Source organism: Thamnophis sirtalis, unplaced genomic scaffold (genome assembly GCF_051295495.1).
Source record: "Thamnophis sirtalis isolate CommonGarterSnake01/CBP01778 unplaced genomic scaffold, rThaSir2_p1.2 scaffold_10, whole genome shotgun sequence".
In the NCBI taxonomy this organism is placed as follows: Eukaryota; Metazoa; Chordata; class Lepidosauria; order Squamata; family Natricidae; genus Thamnophis; species Thamnophis sirtalis.
Genome location: NW_028261390.1, coordinates 26,718,295 through 26,741,030, shown reverse-complemented (window position 1 = coordinate 26,741,030; position 22,736 = coordinate 26,718,295). Strand labels below are relative to the sequence as shown.

Sequence of the window (22,736 nt, the reverse complement as noted above, 5' to 3'; positions counted from 1 at the left end):
AAGTCAAGGACTACCTGTACCCTTTTCATCATTTTTTTAACTTTTAAAGTGCAGTGTACTTCTTCCCTGATAACTTTCTGCAACAGCAATACAATTATACATATTACATGCTTTGAGTTGCAATTCTCAATACTTATTTTCATATTTTTCCCACAGTAGCCCTACATGGTAGGTTGAGGAGAGCAAGCAGCTGTCCAAAATAATCCAGTTGGGTATCATCAATGTGTTTCCATGCTGAGGATTGACTTGGAACTGAGTCTCCCCTCTCCGGGTCTAACCACTCATGCAGATGGAGATGCATGAAGATGCAATAAGATATACACAGGGTGCTAGAGTGGTTAACAAATGGTTAACAGAGGTTGTATTCTGCTGGTTTGAACCGGTTCACCCGAACCAATAGTCAAAATCATGGGTGGGTGCTCCTTTGTGGCATACACAATGCTTGGTAGTTGGTAATCTCCCCAATTCCTTTTTCACATCTTCGTAAAGCTGCTGAGTGAGAGCATCCACCATAATGGGTTGAGGTATCATCAGTACACTGATGATACTCAACTTTATATCTCCACCATGTGATCCAAGTGATGCTGTTGCTGCCCTTTCATGGTGCCTGGATCATGTAGGGGCCTGAATGGGGGGCAAAAGTCTTTGGCTGAATGCTGTTAAGACCAAACAGCTTTGGGTGCATGAAGCTTCAGGATATGGGACTTTAAGAACTTAGTTCTGGATGGGGTAGCACTAACCCAGACAGACCCAATCTGCAACTCGGTGGTTCTCCTGGACTCACAACTCCTACTCAAAGAGGCTAGGAGAACCTTTGCACAACCATGTTGACCACAAGTGGCAGACTTTCCTGGATCAGGAGTCCCTGAATTTAGTCACTGAATCCTTGGCCATCTCATGTTGGGACTATACTTAAAGAGCATTCAGAAGCTGCAATTGGTACAGAATGCTGCAGCACTGGCAGTTCTTGGGGCTTTAGAATGGTCCATGTTCCACTGCTCTATGAACTGCACTGGCTGCCAGATTGGTTATCAGCTTTAAAGTCCTGCATAGCATGGGTCCAAGTTACTTCAGGAACCATGATCTCACCCCAGTGAGACTGACCCAGCTCACCCATGCTGGCAAAAGAGGCATGCTGGGGGCCTTTGGACGAGGAATTCTGCTGCCAGAAGAGAAGCCTTTTCTGCTGTGGCTCCTGCCCTTTGAAATAGCGTAACCCCCGAGCCAAGATCTGCTCTCACTCTTCTGATATTTTGATCCCTGAAGATCTGGTTCTGCCAGCTGGCTTGGGGCCCCAATGAGGGACTAGGAGTGTCAGCCTCCGCTTTGCTACTGCTTCGGCTGCCATTGAAATGGGGGGGGGGTATGGTATTTGGGAGGGGAATCATTGTTGTGCTGGAGGAAGTTTCTAGACTCTGAACTGACCACCTTACTGCGCATGTGGAGGAGGAGTGTTTCCCGCCAAGGCCAACGGTCCAGCATTCCATCCTGGTGATGCCTTTCGAAGTTATCTCACACCTGACATTTGGGAGTATTATGATTGGACTGTGCACGGAGATGCCAAGGGGAGGGGAATGAATTATACAATATATTATTCGCTTTCGCGCCTAATTAACCAGACTTAGCTTAGCTTTGCAACTGTTCATTTATAATTAGTAAAAGTACACTTGATTTCAACAAATGGAGTCCAGTGGTTTTCTTTCCTGATTACTGAATGAAGAAATGCTGACAAGGAGTGGTTGATGGATGAAGATAAAATCCCATTGTACGTTATGCTCTTTCCCTTCTTATCTTTTAACTGTAATTTTATTTTTGATGTAATTCTATTTTATTGTTTTTAAAATATTTATATTTATGGTTTTATAGCTTTTAATGTTGTAAGCCATCCAGAGTTGCCTCAAAGTCGAGATAGGCAGCAAATAAATCTAATAAACAAACAAACAAGTAAAAAAATAAATCTCACTTGTTACCTGTGCCTGAATTTGTGGGGAAAAAGCACAGTTGTTATTGAGCTAATGTGAAAAAAAAAAACTATTGGACAACTTTTGTATTAATAATGTATTAAATATATTAGTTAATTGTGCAAAATTTTACTTGGTTTTCCAAAACTATACTGGATTGTGAAATTACAGTATTTTTCATTAGATGAGAAAGTTATGCCTTAGGTCTTGCAGGAAGAGAACTTGAAGCTGAAGCTATTGATTTCTGAGAGTATTTTACCTTCAAAACTTAAATAAATGTGTCGAATCTGGATTCTCCCAAATGTTCCTTTTTTTTAGTAACCAATTATCAATTATTTCTGGAATATGACTATCTGTTTTTTCTTTATTCCATTAGGAAGGAACTTAGATGTTTTACCTACAAATGAAACTTAAGAGTCATAATTGTTTTTATATTTTCAGAAATGAGAGAAACAATTTATTTTTTTCTCCTTAGTCTAGAGCAGAGGTGTCAAACTCAAGGCCCATGGGCCGGATGCGGCCCATGGAGTGCTTAGATCTGACCTGCGGGGCCACCCTGGAAACAGTGAAGGGTCAGCCCGCAGTGTCTCTGCCAGAGAAAACGGGTTCCCAAGCTCCATTTTTGGCTGAGATGGACTCCTGCAACCCTCTGCCAATGAAAATGCAATCAGCCCTCCCGAGCTCCATTTTCACTGGCAGAGGGTTGCAGGAGGCCATCACAGTCAAAAACAGAGTTTTAGAGCCTGTTTTCTCTGGCAAAGCATTTGGGCCACTACAAGGACCGACACAAGTGACATTGAGCTAGCCATACCCATCCCGGCCCCCCAAGATCAAATACAATCCTGATGTGGCCCTCAATGAAATCGAGTTTGACACCCCTGGTCTAGAGTTTTTCTTAAACCCTTTGGGTAGCTTGAGACAGTAATGTCAGGCATTACAACAGGCAGTGTTGTAAATCTCAGCTTTTCAGACATTTAACCCCTTAGTCAGGGATTGATTTATTTGGCCCCAGATGTAATTCAGAAAGATTAGTCCCTTTACTGCCAATTAGAATGAAATTATGTATGCAGAAAATCAGTTTACTCTGGACTATAAAAGTCTAAGCCTATACAGACCTAATTCTAGAATTTTATTTTTCTTCCAATTCTGAGTTAATGGATGCTTGCCTATCCTCTTGATGGCCTTCATAAGCACTCACCCGATCTATGTTGACACAATGATTCTTTTAAGTCTGAAAATCATTGATTCCTTCCTCACCCGTTTTTTTCCTTGCAGTTAGCGCAGATTAGGAAACTGCAACAACTTCTGGTAATTAATAAGTGCCAAGGTGAAATAGAAAATTATGGGTGGTGTGCATTATCACATCACAATTCATAATATAATATCATTGACAATGTGCTTCACAGAAAATTCACATTTTTATTCCATCAAATCACCACTCATGACAGCAGGAGCCATACCTGCATATCAACAATCCAAGAGAGATTTCTAGATGCATCTCAAAATTATCACAGCTGCAGCTGATTGCAACCAAAAGAATTGTTATGGCCTGTGAATGATTAAATGCATGTGTCCTTATTTTAACATTGACTCATAAACTTCATAAGTTTCTGCCTTCTGATTTACATAATACAATTATTAATGGAGATATTGCTGTAGTTCAAAATTTCTGTTAGAAACAACAACTTTCCAAGAATATGGTAAAACTGTTTTCCACTTGCACTAAGTACCTAAACCAACTACTTAAACTAGTGCATGAATAATTGCTCACTTCTTTAAACTTTGCAAATAGCAGCAGCTAGAAAGCTAGCAAATGCTGTAATCTTTATTTTTTGTCCATGCTTCTTTCTTAAAGCTATTTTCCCCACTAAAAAAAACTATTAACTCCTACCAAGCTGGCCTGACATTGTGACATCATAATCACTGGGGATTAAGTCTGAAATTTTCTTTGTTCTGCCACTAGGAAGGGCCTAGCTCGATTCAACCATAGTTTTTAGGTTGAAAATATTTGTACATTTTAAAATAATGTAGATAAGATCATATGGATTTTTTCTTTTTTGTTTTAAGTTAAATTATTAAGACTTAATGAAGTATGTTATATAGGAAAGCAGAAAGTTACAGAGTGAATTTCCTTAAGTGGGGTCTGCATTCATCATTCTTTTCTATAATTCTTAAACTATACTGTACATTTTACTAACTGGAGCAATCTTACATACCTCCCTGGACCTTTTTCGTCTTGTTATTTCTATTAATCTTGCTTGATGTTGTTCTTGGCTGAGCATCGTATATGGAACTGTGGTATCTGATATCACTATTCCTCTCCAGTCTTGATATATGTTTCCTATTGAAAAAATCAATTTAGTTTGCATCACTAAAGTAACTCCAGCAGTTACTGGAGGTGGCGCAGTGGTTAAATGCAGCACTGCAGGCTACTGCTAGATCAGCAGGTCAGCGGTTCAAATCTCACCGGCTCAGGGTTGACTCAGCCTTCCATCCTTCCGAGGTGGGTAAAATGAGGACCCAGATTGTTGGGGGCAATATGCTGACTCTCTGTAAACCGCTTAGAGAGGCCTGAAAGGCCTATGAAGCGGTATATAAGTCTACTGCTATTTTGAATCAACACACTGGACATATTCACGAAGAAGATATTCAAAAGCAAAGCATGCATAGGAGATGCCAATTTCACGATAGCTAATTAGGACATTTCCAAACCTTTGGTCTAAAAATTATGTTCAGTTCCTCTTTTTCACTGATGGTCTAGGATAGGAGTGTCAAACTGAAGGCCCACAGGCAGAATCCGGTCCACGGGGTACTTAGATCTGGGCCACAGAGCCACCTGGAAACAGTGAAGGACCAGCTCATGGTGCCTCTGCCAATGAAAACAGAGCTCCATTTTTGTTGGCAGAGGTTTGCAGGAGGCCGCCCCTGTCAAAAAGGGAGTTCAGGAGTCCATTTTTGCTGGCAGAGCTCTCGAGCCACCACAGGCTCCCCCTGACACAAGTGATGTCAACCTGGGCACACCCACCCTGGCCATGCCCACCTTGGCCCCCCAAGGTCAAACATAACACTGATGTGGCCCTCAATGAAATCGAGTTTGATACCCTTGGTCTAGGAATTAGAGCACCCCCCCCCCCAAAAAAGTATATTAGACATGTTCCTTTAAAGAAATACAATATTCAGCAATAGAAGTAAATTATTTCCTGTGGGCTTTCATTAATCACCACTAAAGCTTTTAATAAATATAGTCTTTACCTTCTATATAATAACCAAAATTAATATATTCTTACTATCCCTTATCTATAGTTTTTATTTCTAGATGCAGAAAGTAAATATGTTTGTTGTTATCAAACAGCTTCCCAAATAATCCAGGCTTAAAATTAATTTCTTGCAAGGCAAATAAAAAAGAAATGGGTTGAAATTACAGCATGAATTCTGGCTCCACATCAAGAAAACAAAGAAGGGTCTTGCTAATCCACAAACATCTGGCAGAGGAGTCAATAGAATTAAGGAACAAGTACCATAGCTAAGGAAAAGACATCGTATCTTATTTATTTATTTAGTTACTTATTTAGTTAGTCAGTCAGTTAGTTTGTCAAACATGTACAAGATAAATGGTATAAGTATAAACATGGACATGAACAAAGGAAATGAGTACAAATAAATGGGGACAGTAGGACAGAGATGGTAGGCATGCTGGTGCACTTATGCACGCTTCTACTGACCTCTTAGGAATGGGGTGAGGTCAACAGTAGACAGTTTGGGACAAGTTATGGGGGTTTGAGGATGTAACAACAGAGTCAGGGAGTGCATTCCAGGCATTGACCATTCTGTTGCTGAAGTCGTATTTCTACAATTAAGTTTGTACCTTGAGTTTGTATCTATTGTTTGCCCATGTATTATTGAGGTTGAAGTTGAAGTAGTCAGCTAAATAGCTTTAAATAATTCCTCTAGAAACTTCGAATTTCTTTGGAAAACAAAACCAGATACTGAAATATGATAAAATAAAATTTCTTTCATTCCCCATGCAATTATATGAAGAATTGAAAAATGGTAACTGCAAAAGCCAAGTCATAATGTATTTTCCTGGATTATACAGTACCTGGAGGTTTTTTTTTTTTAATAAAACTTATTCAGAGGAACATTTATCAAGTTACCGTATTCAGATAAATATTAATTTGAAAATGAAAATGAATACAGTAGAGAAAAGGAGCCATGCTTGCCCTTTTCTTACCACTCTATTTGACTTTTGCGTATTAAATAAAAGGTCTGAAGGCAAATTGTGTTCTTCATTTTCTTGAATACGAGTATGGATTTGTGAGTAAGTTAGGACCCTACTTTACTAGTTCTCTGATCATGTGATGAGCCTAGTAGCATTTTAGATCTCTGATTGACACATGGAGGTTGAGAGAGGCAAGTATGAGATTGTCATGTGCAGCCTCTTCTCTAACTGTTTTCAAGTTATCTCTCTATAGAGATAGAAAGTAATATTAAAACAACAAACTTTAACCCAAATTCAGCAGCAACAATTCCAGATGGCAGTCTTAGCTCCAGAATTATCAATAGCAAAAAGAAAAACAAAAGAGGCAGAAATAGTATCAAGAAAGTGCATCTAAATAAAGCCACACAGACTCAACAGATTAGGTTTGTTACACTTCCTGTGACAATAAATTATATGTTGAAGGTGATATAAAACAACTGATTTTGTTTCCCTTTGTTCTGCATTTACAAGGCCGCATAAGGTTCCACAATCACTGGACAAAGCCTTATTGTATGCGGGGTAATTTTGCATGAAAAGAAATAGCCCTTGAGGATTTACCTATGGTTTTGATTACAAAAGCTTGAATTAAAGCTGAAATCTAGAAAGAAAGTCTTTGTTTTGAGCTCTGAGTTCCCCAACCTTTCCAGCTTTGTGGACCAGCAGGGGGACAAACAAGAGATGGTTGTGCGCAAGCAGCTGGCAAGCGCATGCATGCACGCATTTCCATTTATGCATGCCCCCTGCTCATGCAAGTGGGGATCCGTGGCCCAGATTAAAACACCTCAGTGCCCACTAGTGGGCCGCGACCCAGAGGTTGGGGACCTCTGTTCTAATCAATATGAACCAAAAATATAAAATTCTACAAATTACTCATGAATGTATGTTTGCAAAACTTAATTGTGGTATACAAGTCATTTCATATTTTCAGAAATTATCACTTTTTAATTGTCTGTATGTTAAATAATTTCCTACTAGAGCAAATATAACAGTGGATATTATGTAATTATTTGAGAAATGTCCATTTTTAATACTCCATATGTTAAAAAAAATGTGGGGCTATAAAAAGGGAACAAAAGTGTATTTCATAGCCCCATTAGGTGAATCAAAACTTCTTTTATAGCTCTGTGAGAGAGTGTCAGGTGTGTCCCAACTTGGCCCCTTAGGAAAGAATGACCCTCGACTCCATTGATAAAGCGAAAGGTTTACTTTTACTAAGTTCAAGCGGTTACAACCTAAGCAAAGCTGGATCTGAGAATTCCTGTGCAAATCTTGCGTTTTTCCCCTTTCCCTGGCTTTTCCACTTTGACCAGTCAATGTCCAATTATATTCATTTTTGATGTTTCAGGAATGGTTTTGAGGTTTGGCTTCTCTTTGCTGTTCTTTCACATTCCATTTTCAGGCTCCATCCTTGATCAGCCAGTTCATTCCAAATTGACCCCTCTGGTTCCTGTCACCCTGTCAACCCCCTTTTTTTCTCTGCCTATTCCCATGCTCCTTCCTTATTGCCTCCCCACCCCATTTGCATTTTATGGCAGGATTCCAGGAAAGAGGAGTATGCTGAAGATGAGGCCTGACAGAGAACAGGATCAAATATATTTGGCCCTTTAAGGCATAACTGGGATTTGAGATAATTTCAGTGGGAAACAAAATTAAAGAAGCGTAAGAATATACAGAGCAAGGTGGCACAGTGGTTAAATGCAGCACTGCAGGCTGCTTCAGCTGACTGCAGTTCTGCAGTTCGGCTGTTCAAATCTCACCGGCTCAGGGTTGACTCAGCCTTCCATCCTTCCGAGGTGGGTAAAATGAGAACCCGGATTGTTGTTGGGGGCAATATGCTGACTCTGTAAACCGCTTAGAGAGGGCTGAAAGCCCTATGAAGCGGTATATAAGTCTAACTGCTATTGCTATTGCTACTATACCAAAGACCTTTCTCCCCACAAATATTGACTCATGTTTGACCTTAGCCTTGCAAATTTTTTCATTGGGCTCTTAAGATGTGATTTTAAGTTCAGGGTAGCCTTTTAGCTTATGAAGATTGTACTTTTCTGTTCTGTAAAATATATTTCCAATTCACTGCCACTATTTAAAATCAGCTTGTACATATGCGATCTGCTTTTCCAAAATATTATATTACTATTCTCACTTATCTCTGGTGACAACGTAGACTGAGTATATTAAATCAAATTTCTGACACATTTATCTACAGTAAAACAAAAATAACAATGTATTTATAAAAAAAAAGATGATGTGACTGCTAAGAAGTAACTTCACTAAGAAAGAATGAATCCTCATGTTTTAACACTTTTCTACCAGTTGGCTAATAATACCTTTACTGAGAAATGTATTATTTTTTCAACTCTCTACTTAGCTTTTGGTATTCATTTTAATTTATTTATTTATTTTTTCTTTCTTTCTTTTTTGCAAACATCTATTTACCTCAACTTTCTCATGCTAGATAGAATTTTTTTTTAAATCTCTCAATTTTCTTAAAACAGTCAATTTCTTCTTTTTTCTTTCTTCCACAGAGAGTTAGCAATAGCAATAGCAATAGCAGTAGACTTATATACCGCTTCATAGGCCTTTCAGGCCTCTCTAAGCGGTTTACAGAGAGTCAGCATATTGCCCCCAACAATCTGGGTCCTCATTTTACCCACCTCGGAAGGATGGAAGGCTGAGTCAACCCTGAGCCGGTGAGATTTGAACCGCTGACCTGCTGATCTAGCAGTAGCCTGCAGTGCTGCATTTAACCACTGCGCCACCTTGGCTCTCCCCGCTAATATAGCTCCTGGTTTATTAACATTTCATGCTAAGGTTATACAGAAGTTAACTCTTCTGGGCAAACAGAATGTTATCATACCTACATTCAACTAAAGCATTATGCCCTTTTTTTCTTGTCATTTTCCCATAATGTGCATACATTTATAAGCCTGAAAACAAATGCTGCCTTTAAATACTTAACAATGGTATGCATAGTACTGTCATACCTAATGCATATTACATAATCATATTCATCTTAGTTACCTTCATATTTTATTTATTTCTTAGATGTACTGTATATCCCACCTCTCTATCATGAGTTCAAGGTAGCACACAGTGTAATTTATACTCTAACTATTCTGATAATCCAGAATAGCCCAGGTGTGTATTTATCCCAATCCTGTATTAGAGGGTGCCCCCTTGTGGAATACTGCAAAGCTGTTACCATGGCAACTCTACTATGCTGTACAATAGAAGCCATTTTAAGGCACAACAGGCTGTACCTTAACAGAACTTGAATCCAAAATGCACACTGTCTCTGTCAAAAGTACTGTGACTTGACTATAGATATAATTCAGTCCTTTTCATTTCAGCAGCTCAGGCATTACAGAGTTATGCTGGAATACACACACAGAGACACACCAAGGGGGTGTAAGGAGTGTCTTAACCCGCCCCCTCCCAGTATTTGTTTCCAGAGAGTAAGTCATCTGTGTACCAAGTTTGGTTGAAATTGCTCAAGGCATTCCAGAGTTATGCTGGAACATACAACACACACATATCCATTTATATAAAGAGATATAGATATTTCCCTGCAATAACTTTGTGACATAAGTTGGGCAAATAGAAATGATTTCTTCAGTCCTAGCACATCACTGTAAGTACTATACTCAAATTGAATTAGTGTTATCTCCACTGTTTCACACCCAAACAGAGAGATCCCAAGAATTCAGTTTCTTGGATCCCTGTGCCCTTATAGGAACAAGGCTCTTTTAGTAGATTTGGCAGGTGACTGGTGATAATACTGCCAAGGTAGGGGATACTTCCCTGGATAGGGAAAGGTTGATAATCTCATAGCATTGAGAAAAATGATGCAGCATTTCCTTCTTGAAATTCCACAAATAGTTACGTGATTCAGTCCATCTGCAACATTAATCCACAATACTTATTGTGACATCACTTTCATCCCCATCAACCCAATTCCTGTTCTTCAAAATATACAATCTAGACTGAGGGGCTTTGTCAATATAGACTGTATTTGTTATATATACATCAACAAACCCTGAATCAAAGCATCATGAAAGGTGTTAATTTGTACACAGTATATTTAATCAAAATTGAATGTTGAGGGATCCATAATTTTATATTGGGAAACATGAATACTGTAAGCAACACACCAGCTTCCAATATTTTTATTTTCAATGGATGGTCAATATATGCTTCCTGAAAAATAAAATTATTTGAGCGCATGAATTCTGAGATACTTATGTACCCACATATTACTTCAGAATTGTGAACGTGTTATTAAAACATGAAATTATATTACTGTTACTAGTGTGACTAGCTTGGACTGCATGGCCTTTGTAGTTTTTAATATATTTTCTTTGCAACAATATTTTTCTTATTTTATTCAAAATATGATTAATTCCTATTCTGACCTTTTCTTTCCCAGTTTAAAATTTTGTGTGGCTTGAGAGTGTTACTTCCAGCAAATCAAGAATGTACTGGGAAGAACAAACTGATCTTCACTCTAATCCTTCCAGCTCCTTTAATTCAATAAAAATTGTCTTCTTTTCATAAATGCTCACAGCAATTGGGCATTTAAGTTTAATTTTTAGAAAGATCAGGTGGGAGGATTCAATTCAAATATCAATTACTTCAATAATATTGTCAAAAGGAGGAAATTTAGACTATTTAGCATGTATTGATCAAATATAGTTAACAAACCAAAATAATACCTCTGTAATCCCATGTAAGTAAAACTGTATCTTTAAATTATTTCTTGCATTATTTTAATTCCTTTTTCTGATAACTTAATTCTGATAATAGCATCAGTTTTAAAATACACTTTGTTATGTTTAGTAAATATTGACAGTGTAGTCAACCCAACTTTGGTGTTTTTATGTATACTGATAATCAAGGTTTTTTATTCTATTTCTCTCTCACCCCTCTAATCAAGTCACTTCTATGAATGCTAAAAATAAATGGTTAGAATTTACTGTTATAGGAAAACAAGATATGAACTAGGGAAGAATAAACATTGTGTTTGAAGACTTTTTTCTTTTTTTCTTTCTATCCCATCTCACACAATTATGTCAATAACAAAATATTAATATAAAGTATAGTGATATAAAAATAATAATAAACCATTCTAGAATCACAAATATGTGATCAATGTGCCATTCAGTTCCATACAAAGACTTGCTGGAATAGAATTGATTATATCTGCTTGCAAATTTCAAGAATAGCTAACTGTACCACAAGGGAAACTGTACCACATGGGGCATGCATGCCATGCCATTCATGCCCCATGCAATGGTGGGTTCCAGATCCTGGTGCAACCAGTATGGTGCAATGTGGCCGGGTGTCCACCACATGAACGCATGCACACACATGCAGCACGCACATGCATCCTTACCTCTTCCAATGCTCCGTGACGCCTCCACGACACTCCAGCTGCTCGGCAGAGCATCGCACAGGCACTGTATGCTCCATGCGCGTGCACAGAAGCACTGAAGAGCTTAAATACAGGTAAGGATGGTGCCCGGGCAGACAGGGCCCTCCGGCGCACCGTACTGGAACGATACCCGGTGCTCCCAGCAGGCACCAGTACGCCCGTATCGGGGCGTACTGCCTACAACCCACCACTGGCCCCATGTATGTTTTCCAGGGAAAAATCCTTGTAGAGACTCTCCTTATATGTCTAGAACAGATGGGTAGATTTGACTATGGCAAGCTATTGTCTGATGCATCGTTAGCTGTACCACATTGGGTTTTAAAGGTAATAAGCAGTTCTCTGAATTGGTCTCAGAAGCCTACTTGTAAACCAATGCAGTGATTTCAAATTTGACATTGGTCCTACTATCAATCTAGCTATCATATTTTATACCAGATCATCATTAAAGGTAGACCCACATAGAGTACAGAGGTTCAACATGGTGTCCAAGCTGAATTACCCTTGGGAGGATATCTTGAGGACTTCTATATCACAAACCCTCTTTCAGGAGTAGCACAATCCATTCAGAATATATGCTAGGGCCATTGTTATTGGATTATCCAACTGTTTACTACACAAGGTGTTTACAAACATCTATAGTACTGACCAAATGCTTAACTTAAGACTGGCCATGCATAATTGAACATCGTCAACATACTGACAGAACCTCATCCCAAACTAACAGTTTACTTTTTCCAACAGTTAGGTTAAGGGTAAGAACGTTGATAAGAAATGGAAAGTAATTGCCAGATTTAATTTCCTCCATACAGTATCATGTTTCCTTTGCTTCAAAATAAAACCAAATCAAACCGTCTGCCTGTGTTAGAATTGTGATTACCTATAAGGAAGCAATGATTGTAATGGAATCATGGATTACTGAGCTACACTAGACCCTTTGCCAAGACATGGTGGATGATGTTGCCCAAAGCTAAAAGGCTCAGGGACTCTAACACAAGTTCTAGAATGAGATACAGGCTATTACTGAACAACTAAGCAGTCAGTATACTAGCAATAGCACTTGATTATTATTATTGCATGAAGAACTGTCATTCATCTACAATTACAGTGTAAGGACTGTAATAGTCCCTATATAGGATTGATATGCAAAGATAAACAGAGCACAACCAAGAACACCAATTAATAGTTAGAAGACATAATGCAAACTCCTTAATGTCATAATACATGTGCTGATTCAACCATGTTTTCAACTGGGCAAATGTGAGCATCTTAACGTTATATTTAAGCTAAATTTAAAAATGCTAGGAAATTCCTGAAAGCTTGACATTCAGAAAAATCAGCCATCATTAAATAAAAATAAATAGACACTTTTATACATCATTCAAAAGAGACAACAAAAATCTAAGAAGGAAACAAAAAAGACCAGAACATATCTTATCCAGCAGCCAGTACCCAGAGAAGTAGGCATTAACACCAAACAATCAAGCAGAAATATATATATATATATATATATATATATATATATATATATATATATATATATATATATATATATATATATATATATATATATATATATATATATATATATATATATATATATATATATATATATATTTTCATCAAGGAACTACCAAGGACAAAGTCATAAATCCACCAATACCGTTAGGAAAGCTGCTGCGTATAAAGCAAACCCCCATACTCACTAGCACTGATGGTGTTACCTAGTTGGATAATGAAATATCTGCAAGAAAACCAAACTCAGAGAGCACCAGGGATTCCATAGTAGAGAGATTATTCACCTCAAAATCCACATTAGAGAAACTGATGCTTTTTCATTGTTCCACTGTGATATCTTTGGCCATAAAGGGAATATGTTTGTGAATGTGTAACTATTTATAAATTTATATTATGCCAAAGCTTTCTTCTGCTTAGGGACACATAGAATTGCATTGTAAAAACTGCAGGTGATCAGAAGACAAAGTCTTAATATCCAGGATTATCTAAACTAAGACATGTCTATGAACTATCTAAGATCTATAATAGTGAGTCCCAGTACTGTAAAAAAAATCAATAGGTCAACAAATTTGGTTCATTTTCACAAACTAGTACCCAATAATAATCACCTTCAGGATGTCTTACAGTACAAACAGAGATAAATTAAGGTATATCACACCAAATTGGACACAGTAGTAAGCCCATTAAGGATGGATCCTCAAGTACAGTTTGAAAGTTCTTGAAAGTTTGCAGTAGACATCAATAAAGACAGCTGTAATCTATTCCTTTCTTTGCATGCCATAACAAAATGCCATAGCTACCCTCCGACTTCTCAGAAACAGCAAATCAAAACAGAGAGAAGGGTGGGTGAAGGGCTAGGAAGACAAAGTATGTGAGAACCTGCCTAGAATTATAATACACCTAAGTGAGCCAATGATTATATAATTGTAATTTTACCAATGAATACTCAAATAATAGGTTCAAGAAGGCCATGTCTTAATCTAGAATGAACAGAATAACTTCCCACTTTTCAATACAATCTATGTACAGCCATGGGAAATGTGTACTTCTTACACTTAAGCATATTGTTCCATTACCCTTAGACATTAAAAGACACAAAGCTCTGTCCAAGGAATTTTGCACAGCTAAAACTCAACTGTATTAAAAGGGATGTGGATATATTGCAGATGAATTGATTTATCCACTAATTTCAGTTGAAGATGTAATTCAATTTCTATTTTTTCTCCTTCATTTATGTTTCTACCATAACAACTGAATTATTCACCACACACAAACAGATGCCAAAATGCAATTCCTCCAATGGAAAACACTTTTGAAAACAATTATGGCTATGTCACTTTAACTTCTGGGCCTAGTGACTGACCTCCTTTATTTAGTGTTTCTGATCTAAACTGTTTTTTTTTTTTTAAAAAACCTAGTTAAGTAGACCCACATGAGCACACTTTGTGCTGATTTATGGTACATGAAAGCAATTTCACCTTACACAATAAGATTGAAAAAGATATGGATTGCTTGCAGTAAAAGAACCCAAAGTAATCAGCACCTCTACCAACGAACAATGTAAAGCAGGCCCAGAAAAGCCCTTGTTTCTTAGGCCAATTTTTGGTTGCTAGGATATTATTCCTATATAAAGGTGCAATTTTACTTGCCCAAGCCTCTACATGTTGAGAAGCAGTATACTGCTGAATAAAAGTTTTGAAGGGAGCAATAGCAGGGAGTCTCTAATGCCTTCAGGCTCTGCTTCTAGAAGTTTCAGGGCTATATGATTAACCACTGAATGAAAGATAAGTAGACCTCCAAATATATTCTTATTCATGCAGGCACACAAGTATGAAAAACAAACTCTCCATTAATCTGATGTAGATTGTAATATACTGATGATGAATGTTGATATCTGTTTCAGCAAATTAGTTTTAAAACATCTGATTTAGAATGGTTCCATCGTTCTTTTTAATCCCCACAAATGAAATATTTTTCAATAAAAAAAGCCATCATCAAACGTATTTAGCTAATGGTGCAGTATCAAAGGGAAGCTCTTGTTTGTTTATTCTCTTTAAAATGTACCAGACAGGCAGAACATAGAAGAATAAAGCTTATGAAAGATCACTCACAAAGGTTTGCTTTTCAGGGTTGATATTACAAGCAATTAGCGTGACATTTAATAAATGAGATTTCTAAGAACTGCTAAAGCTGACTTAACAGGCAAACTGAACAACCTTGTTTTGTTCTTAAAGGCAGTTGCATTGTAGCACATTTTATGCAAAATGTCTTTGCCAACTCATGTTTTAATCATTTGTGGGCATGAAATATTTTAAATAAACAACTATCGTATATATTAAAATTGCTCTGCTGTTTATTTAGTGCATATTTGAAGACACAGTTTGCCATACAACAGGAAATGTATTTCCATATCCAAATTAATTTGTCTGCATATGTTGTAAATAACTGATCTCACTGAGTCATAACAAATTATTGCATTTTAAAACATAAATCAAATAATAAAAAGAGCGAAAATGCAATATTCATTATGCTCTTCCTGCACAAAGAATACAGTGTGTAATTTACATGTTGGTAAGTAGAATGACAGTTTATTTTAGAAAAAAAATATGAAGATCACAGTATCACTTGAAATAACTACAGTAGCTATAGAGGATCTAGCACAGTGTTTCTCAACCTTGGCAACTTGAAGATGCCTGGACTTCAACTCCCAGAATTCTGGGAGTTGAAATCCAGACATCTTCAAGTTGCCAAGGTTGAGAAACACTGATCTAGCATGTACTGTAGCTAGCATGCATTACACAAACCTATGATTAGACTTCTCGTTCTCCACAATTTGTATCAAGGATGGCCAGTTTCTGTACTGGCAGAATAAAAACCTATTCATTTATTCTGTATAAAGTTATGGTTTTGTAAGAATAAAATACAAACTTACAAATATGCAATTAAATCTTATTTGTTCGTGGGATAAATCTTATTTTTTCTATGGATCACATAATCTCAATATGAACGTTAAGAGCCATACTATTTATCACGTCATTTAGCGCTTGCTGCAAATCAGTCATTTTCTCAGCCAACAACATGGTACCATTTGAAAACAAAACCAGCTGTACCATATTTTTCCAAGTATAAGACGCTTTAAAATATTTACTTGAAAATGGAGGGGCGGTCTGGTTTGGATGAAGGATATAGTTGATGCCTCCCAGGCACAGTAAGGTAAAGGTAAAGGTTCCCCTTCCACATATGTGATAGTCGTTCCCGACTCTAGGGGGTGGTGCTCATCTCCATTTCAAAGCCAGAGAGCCAGCACTGTCCGAAGATATCTCTATGGCCCTGTAGCCTGCATGACTAAATGCCGAAGGCGCACAGAAAGCTGTTACCTTCCCACCAAAGGTGTTCCATATTTTTCTACTTGCATTTTTACATGCTTTCAAATTGCTAGGTTGGCAGAAACTGGGACAAGTAATGGGAGCTCACTCCGTTACCTGGCGCTAGGGGTTCAAACCGCAAAAACTGCTGGCCTTTCTGATCAACAAGCTCAGCGTCTTAGCCACTAAGCCCTCCCAGGCACAAAGTCTGTGTAAAAGGTGTCTGTCCTATAATTTACAGCAGATACTGATCGAACTCCTGTTCTTGATAATCCATTGAACTTCCTCTATTGAAAATGATGGTTACTTCTCCAGTGTTTCTAAATGGATCTTTATCTATTCTTGGGTGTTCTCAGACTGTTCTAGGAAAAAATGATAGAAAGCAAAAAACAGATAGAACAGGCAATTGGTGCCCTGATTCTAATCCCTAGATTTTTTTAAAAAAAAGCTAAATCCCAAATTCCTTCCTAGGAGAGACAAACTGCGTATCTTTTTTCCTGTGATTAGTTTTTTGTAAGCTGGACATTTATTTACTCTTTCTGACATCAGAAGCCTTACTGAGTGCCTTTCCTTTCTTTATGAAATGGTAAACACTTAATCATAAATCCTCCTTAAAACATCCAGAGATGACATGGCAATAGCAATTCAATATATCACTATTGTACCATATAATACATTTTGCACTGTATCAACAAGTTTTATAGCTCGCTCTTGTTTCCTCTATTATATGATTCCCATGATCTCCCAAATTCCAATTATTGTTCCTTTGAATTAGAGGACTGTGCTCATTGTATGCTCAAGCTGTAGCATTAGCACTAAAAGAAGCAGACTGAAAGTATGAGTATGACAGTATAATATAACACTGTCTTTCCTCTGTGATCCAGGGATTTAAAGAATCCCCAAAATTTTAAACTATTCCCTTATAGGCCAGTAAAAACAATAGGGCTGATAATTTTAAGTGAGAAGGGCTGACCTCTCAACAGTGTATTGTGAGTCATGCATTGTTTATTGTGAGTCATGACCAGAAAGAACTTTACCCTCCATATTCATACTCTTAATGCCTTTACTTGCTTCAAATTCAATGTTGGCTCCAATCCAGTCATTTAATCCTTGCATAAAATTAAATGTGTATCAGGATTCTGCAGCATTATTTACTTCTAGTGTCTGTTCCAATTTTCTCCAGGTGAAGGGATTGCCTGGAGTGGGGGCATATAAGTTCACACAAAGCAATTTGAATACTTCATTTACTCTAGGACCACAATATGATTGGTGATTTTCTCTCCTCCCCACGGGCCCTGCACTTACCTCACTTCCAAATCAGGCCACGTGGAGACTTCTGGGAAGGGCAGGGTGAGGTGGGTGGGATGGGGTGGGTGGGGCCAGCCAGTGGTGGGATTTGGAGGTTCTCCAAACTGGCCATATGTTAGCTACAGATTCTCCCGAACCTGGGCGAACATGTAGCAGCCCACTTCTGTTCCATTCATACCAAGACCTGCATTTGTTGGAATATATATTTCCATTCTGTTAGTCAATATTTCTGAAGTTTAATAGGATGTGAGGCTCTGGACAATCTAGATTGGGATAAAACTAAAATAATGAATCTGAGGTATCACTAAAAGATGGGAGAATGTCTATTTCTATACTTATATTTCTATTATAGTTACCGTACCTAAAATCTTAGTTGGAAATCTTTGAAGCAATTAACATTGCATGGCCTAGATTAGATTTTCTAAATTTATTCTTTATGGTTTTGCCCCATTTAAAAGTAATATCTTTGTAGTCGATTTTATCCAGAGTGATATGAAATTATATCCATGTCTATTGAGCAAAAGATGAAATCCAGTTTCCTTTTTTCTATAATGAATCCATTGAGTAAAAACAATGCATTTCCCTACCTACAATATTTTTCTTTCCTCATACATCCAGTCAGATAAACATGTCTTAATTTATTAATGCCTTGCTTTGATTTCCATCCCTCTTTACAGTGGATATAAAAAATAAATACTGACAAAAATTTTTTGAAAGGAATACTCTTTTATAGTTTATTTTCAAAATGAAATTAAAGTATCCATATTATATCATCCTTATGTCATATGTACAACAGTGACCTACCAGTTGCCAACCTTACTGGAGGGATGTAATAATGGCAATTATTTCCAGTCTCTTCATTACACTTATAGTCAACTTTCTATTAATTGTAGTATGGCATTATGTAGCCTAGAACCCATTTCATCCAAAAAAAGTACTTTTCTCTGCTGTGATTCCTTTTAATTCTCTACTAATTTCCAACTCCAACATTTTGTAGGTTCTGCTAACATATTTCTTTCTCCACTTGGACGGTATTCTTTGTGCTCACATATACACCCACAAATGCATGTGCGCACACACTCAACTCCCCAATTTTTTTTAAAACAAGGTTTTTATTTTTTATTACAAATTTTAAGATATTTTATAAACAAAGTGTTTTTCTCCTTAACATTCTGTCATTTTATATCATAATTCTATTTCAGCCATATTATTCTCTTTCCATGTTTTTCATCTTAAACTTGCTTTTTTTTCTTAATACATAATCATTAATCATAATGATCATAATCATTAATTGCACCTTCAAAGTTAAACCAAATTATCATTTCATATTCCATCTGTTGATTTATTTTACTATAAGTAGCATACATCCTCAAATTCAGTTTTTAGACAATAAGCATTTAACTTAATTAATTATCTACAATTAATAATGTTAATATAATTCCCTTATATCTTAGTTAACTACATACCGTTAACAGTATTAACACATTTCACTTTAATCTACTAATGTATCCCTTCTTTTCCTTCCTCCTTCTCTAACCATTTTCTCTTGATCTCTCAAAAATTCCACTTCTTTTTGATTCGCTTCTTCCCCCCCCCCACCCATTCTCCTTCTTTTCTTTTTCTTATTTTTATAATTACTGTATCTTTTCTTCAGAATCCTTTTTCTCCCTTTTAATTCTACTGTTCTGGTAGTTTTCTCCAGGGTTTTTCCCAATCTTTTCCCACTATTCACTTCTTTGCTGTTTAATTGTTTCTTGGGGGGGAGGACATTCCTCCTTGTCTATTTTTTTTGTGCCACTGTAAATCCCAGTGAAATCATCTAACTATTTTTCATTTTCAGTCCCTTTTCCTTCCATATTATCTTCTTGTTCTTCATTGGAGCCCTCTTTTACCCCTTTTTCCTGATCTGAGTGCTCCATCTGAATTTCTGTTTTTTCTTACCATTTAACGTTTCACGTGCAGTTTTTAACATAACAGTTCATCTTACATTCAGAGGTCCATGATGCCACATTAATTTTAATTTTTTTTAAAAAAAAACATGTGCTATATCACATTTGATTAAAAGTCCATGTAGTCCTTTTTTTTATTTCCAAGTTCTAAAGTCCAATTGCAGTTTTAGTCCAATCCAATCCAAATTAAGATTTTTTTTTCCTTCAACAGCTATGGAGAGTCTAATCAAAAACAATGTTGCAAAAACAAACACTCCTTAAAAGTTCTCATGACTTCAAAGTATAGCCAAGGTCAATTTCTGCAGCTGTTACTTTCCCTTTTGTTCTTCCATTAGATCTTGTAATATTCTCTTCTCACTAGTAGATGGCTCTCTCTCCACACTACACTCCGACCAGCTGGCTGTCAAACACTGTCAAAAACCATTTTTAATCCACACAAAAAAGGGGGGAGAAATTTTCCCCCGGGGTTCTTTCTTTTGTTATTTTAGTACCTTCAAATCCAATTATAAAAACAGAAATCTTCTGAGGCTTTAGAGAGTTAACCTCTGCTTTATCCTTCTTCCTCTGCCACTCACTCATCCGATCCAACACTCTGTTCCAACACCGCTCCTGTTTAAAAGGTTTAGTTCGGTTGCCCCAACTTTAAAGCAGTCATTTGAATATGGCTGCTGCCCCAGCTGTCATTTTGGAGATCTTTTCTCCGACCTGCCGAGGAACTTGCCAGTTCCTCTGGTTGTCCAAGATGCCTCTCTTTCTTCCCCATCCCTTCAAGATGGTTCTGGTCCGAAGACCCCCGATAGCGGTTTGTCCAGTTGGATTTTTACAGGGCTCATCGGAACCCATTATTTTCCAACTGGTCTCATTGCAATGCTTCCGGTTTCCAACCCCCCCAAATTTTTAAACCATACTGGGCATTTTCTACCCAATACTCACCAATCACAATTCAGGTTTTTTTAAATTTATTTATTTACTTATAAATTTACAAAATATATTGGCTGCCCATCTTACCATAGGGTTAACTCTGAGAAGCTTACAATCATGAAAGATATATACAATCCAATGACAGGTGGGGTGACCGGGGTCAGGTGGGGTGAAGTAGACTGCCAATTCAATCATTTCTTCTGTTCTCGCTCATTTTATTCCTACCTATCCTTACATGTTAGCACATAGAAAAATGTTACTCCAGATTGATTCAGAATATCAGAACTTGATTTTCCCAAAACTTAGTTCTGTTTCTTCCATTCACTGGGACCAAATGTTCTACTGTCACCAAGATATGGATTCCTACTTTATCATGTACCCCCGATAATGTAGATGTCACCAATTCATACTTTCTTAATTTATACCAACATCTTTACTTCCATGTTAACTGTTCACTAACTACTAACTACAAAATCAAAATATTTTCATTGTTCTATCACATCCTTCCATTTTTCCTTTATTTCATAGATACACAACTTATTGGCACACACACATAGATATGAACACCTTACCTTTGTTCATTAATTCATGGTCTTTAGCGTTTACAATATTTTCTATGCCTTGGTCACTATCAAATGGGCCACACTTAAGAAATTAACTTTCAGTTGAAATGTGTATTTGATCAGTCAACATTTTACTGTAATGCTTTTTTAGTAATACAGAGAGTGTGCATGTTACCAGTTTTAACTGAATCTATAATAAATACAGTATTTCCTGTTGCTTTATTATTATAAGTTATAATTACAGTTACTAGTATGGTAGTAACATGTCACAAATGTAACCAAAGCCCAGTTTTACTCCTAGATGTTAATACTTTTCTATTCAAGCTCTAATCTAAAGACTACTTGCCAGCCAATTACCCTTTTTCTGTAGTCCATCAACTATGTGGTACACATAGTTAGTGCTATATACTTTCCTATTCATCCATGCACATGTGTATAAACATTCTTCAATATATTTTACATATACATGCTAAAAAGATAACATCAATTTTCGGTTGTAGATAAGCATTCAGTTATTACCTATATATTGCATGGCATAATGCAGTTACTTGATGCTGAAACAGCACCAAGAATAAGGAGCAAGAATAATTTCCACTGTGAATCAAGCATATCAGAAGGATGTTTCATTTTAAATTACAAGACTACTTCCTTTCAGGAGAAGAGGGGAGGGGAGCGGAGAGGGGGAGAGAGGGAAGAGAGGAGGAGAGAGGAGAGAGGAGAGGAGAGGAAATACAGCTGAAATATGGAGGAACTGAATTTGTCCCTTGTTTGTCTTGTTTCAGCTCCCTTTGACCATAAGAATTAGGGCAATCATGCTTAGGTGAAAGAATATCATTCAACACTATACTAACTTTTGTGCAAACTGTAAAATCATAATCTGTAATATTCTGCTGCATGATAATTTGTGAGCCAAAATGATGCTTAATTCTCTGGCTGGTATGATTCATTTAGCCAAATGTTCTATCTAGCAGTAGTACTAGGAAGTTTTGGTATATTTCTGGCTCTGTTTGGAAATGTCCTGGATTAAACCTGAAAATTTCTGTTTGCAAACATATTTTCTCCTCCCTGGAAATACATAAAAAGTGTATCTGGGGAAGCATTAAATAAGGTCTGACATGAGCATATAATCTTCAAGATAATAATTGTTATTATGGATGAAAAATGGAATTACATTGCTTTTGCTATATGACCATTCTCAAATAAATATGCATTCTCAAGTACTGTTAAAGTATAAAACTGTACATATTTGAAGAGCCTGCTAATGCATATGCTATGTTCTTGAGGTTGTAGAATTATTTATATATTGCAATAAAACTATTACAATTCCCAGGGAGAAAGGAGACACCTACCTATAAATATTAAAGCCTACAATGACATAATAAGGCTCATGTTGCCATAAATACATTTTCTTCCTGCAGCGAGAAATGTTCTTAAATGGATTAACAGAGTGCAGTGATGTTATATT

The 22,736-nt window shown here is 36.9% G+C and overlaps 1 protein-coding gene across 1 annotated transcript in view; it reads right to left on the bottom strand.

Moving 5' to 3' along the window:
- The window catches only part of IQCM (IQ motif containing M), a 101,118-nt gene extending 80,752 nt beyond the window's left edge, over positions 1-20,366 (bottom strand). Inside the window, exons 1-4 of the mRNA XM_087723923.1 lie at positions 20,279-20,366; positions 17,568-17,639; positions 4,178-4,302; positions 3,160-3,164 (exon numbers count right to left, since the gene is read on the bottom strand). Coding sequence (XP_087580049.1) covers positions 3,160-3,164; positions 4,178-4,302; positions 17,568-17,639; positions 20,279-20,366 — 290 coding nt within the window. The remainder of the gene's footprint in view (positions 1-3,159; positions 3,165-4,177; positions 4,303-17,567; positions 17,640-20,278) is intronic.
- Positions 20,367-22,736: the final 2,370 nt, after the last annotated feature.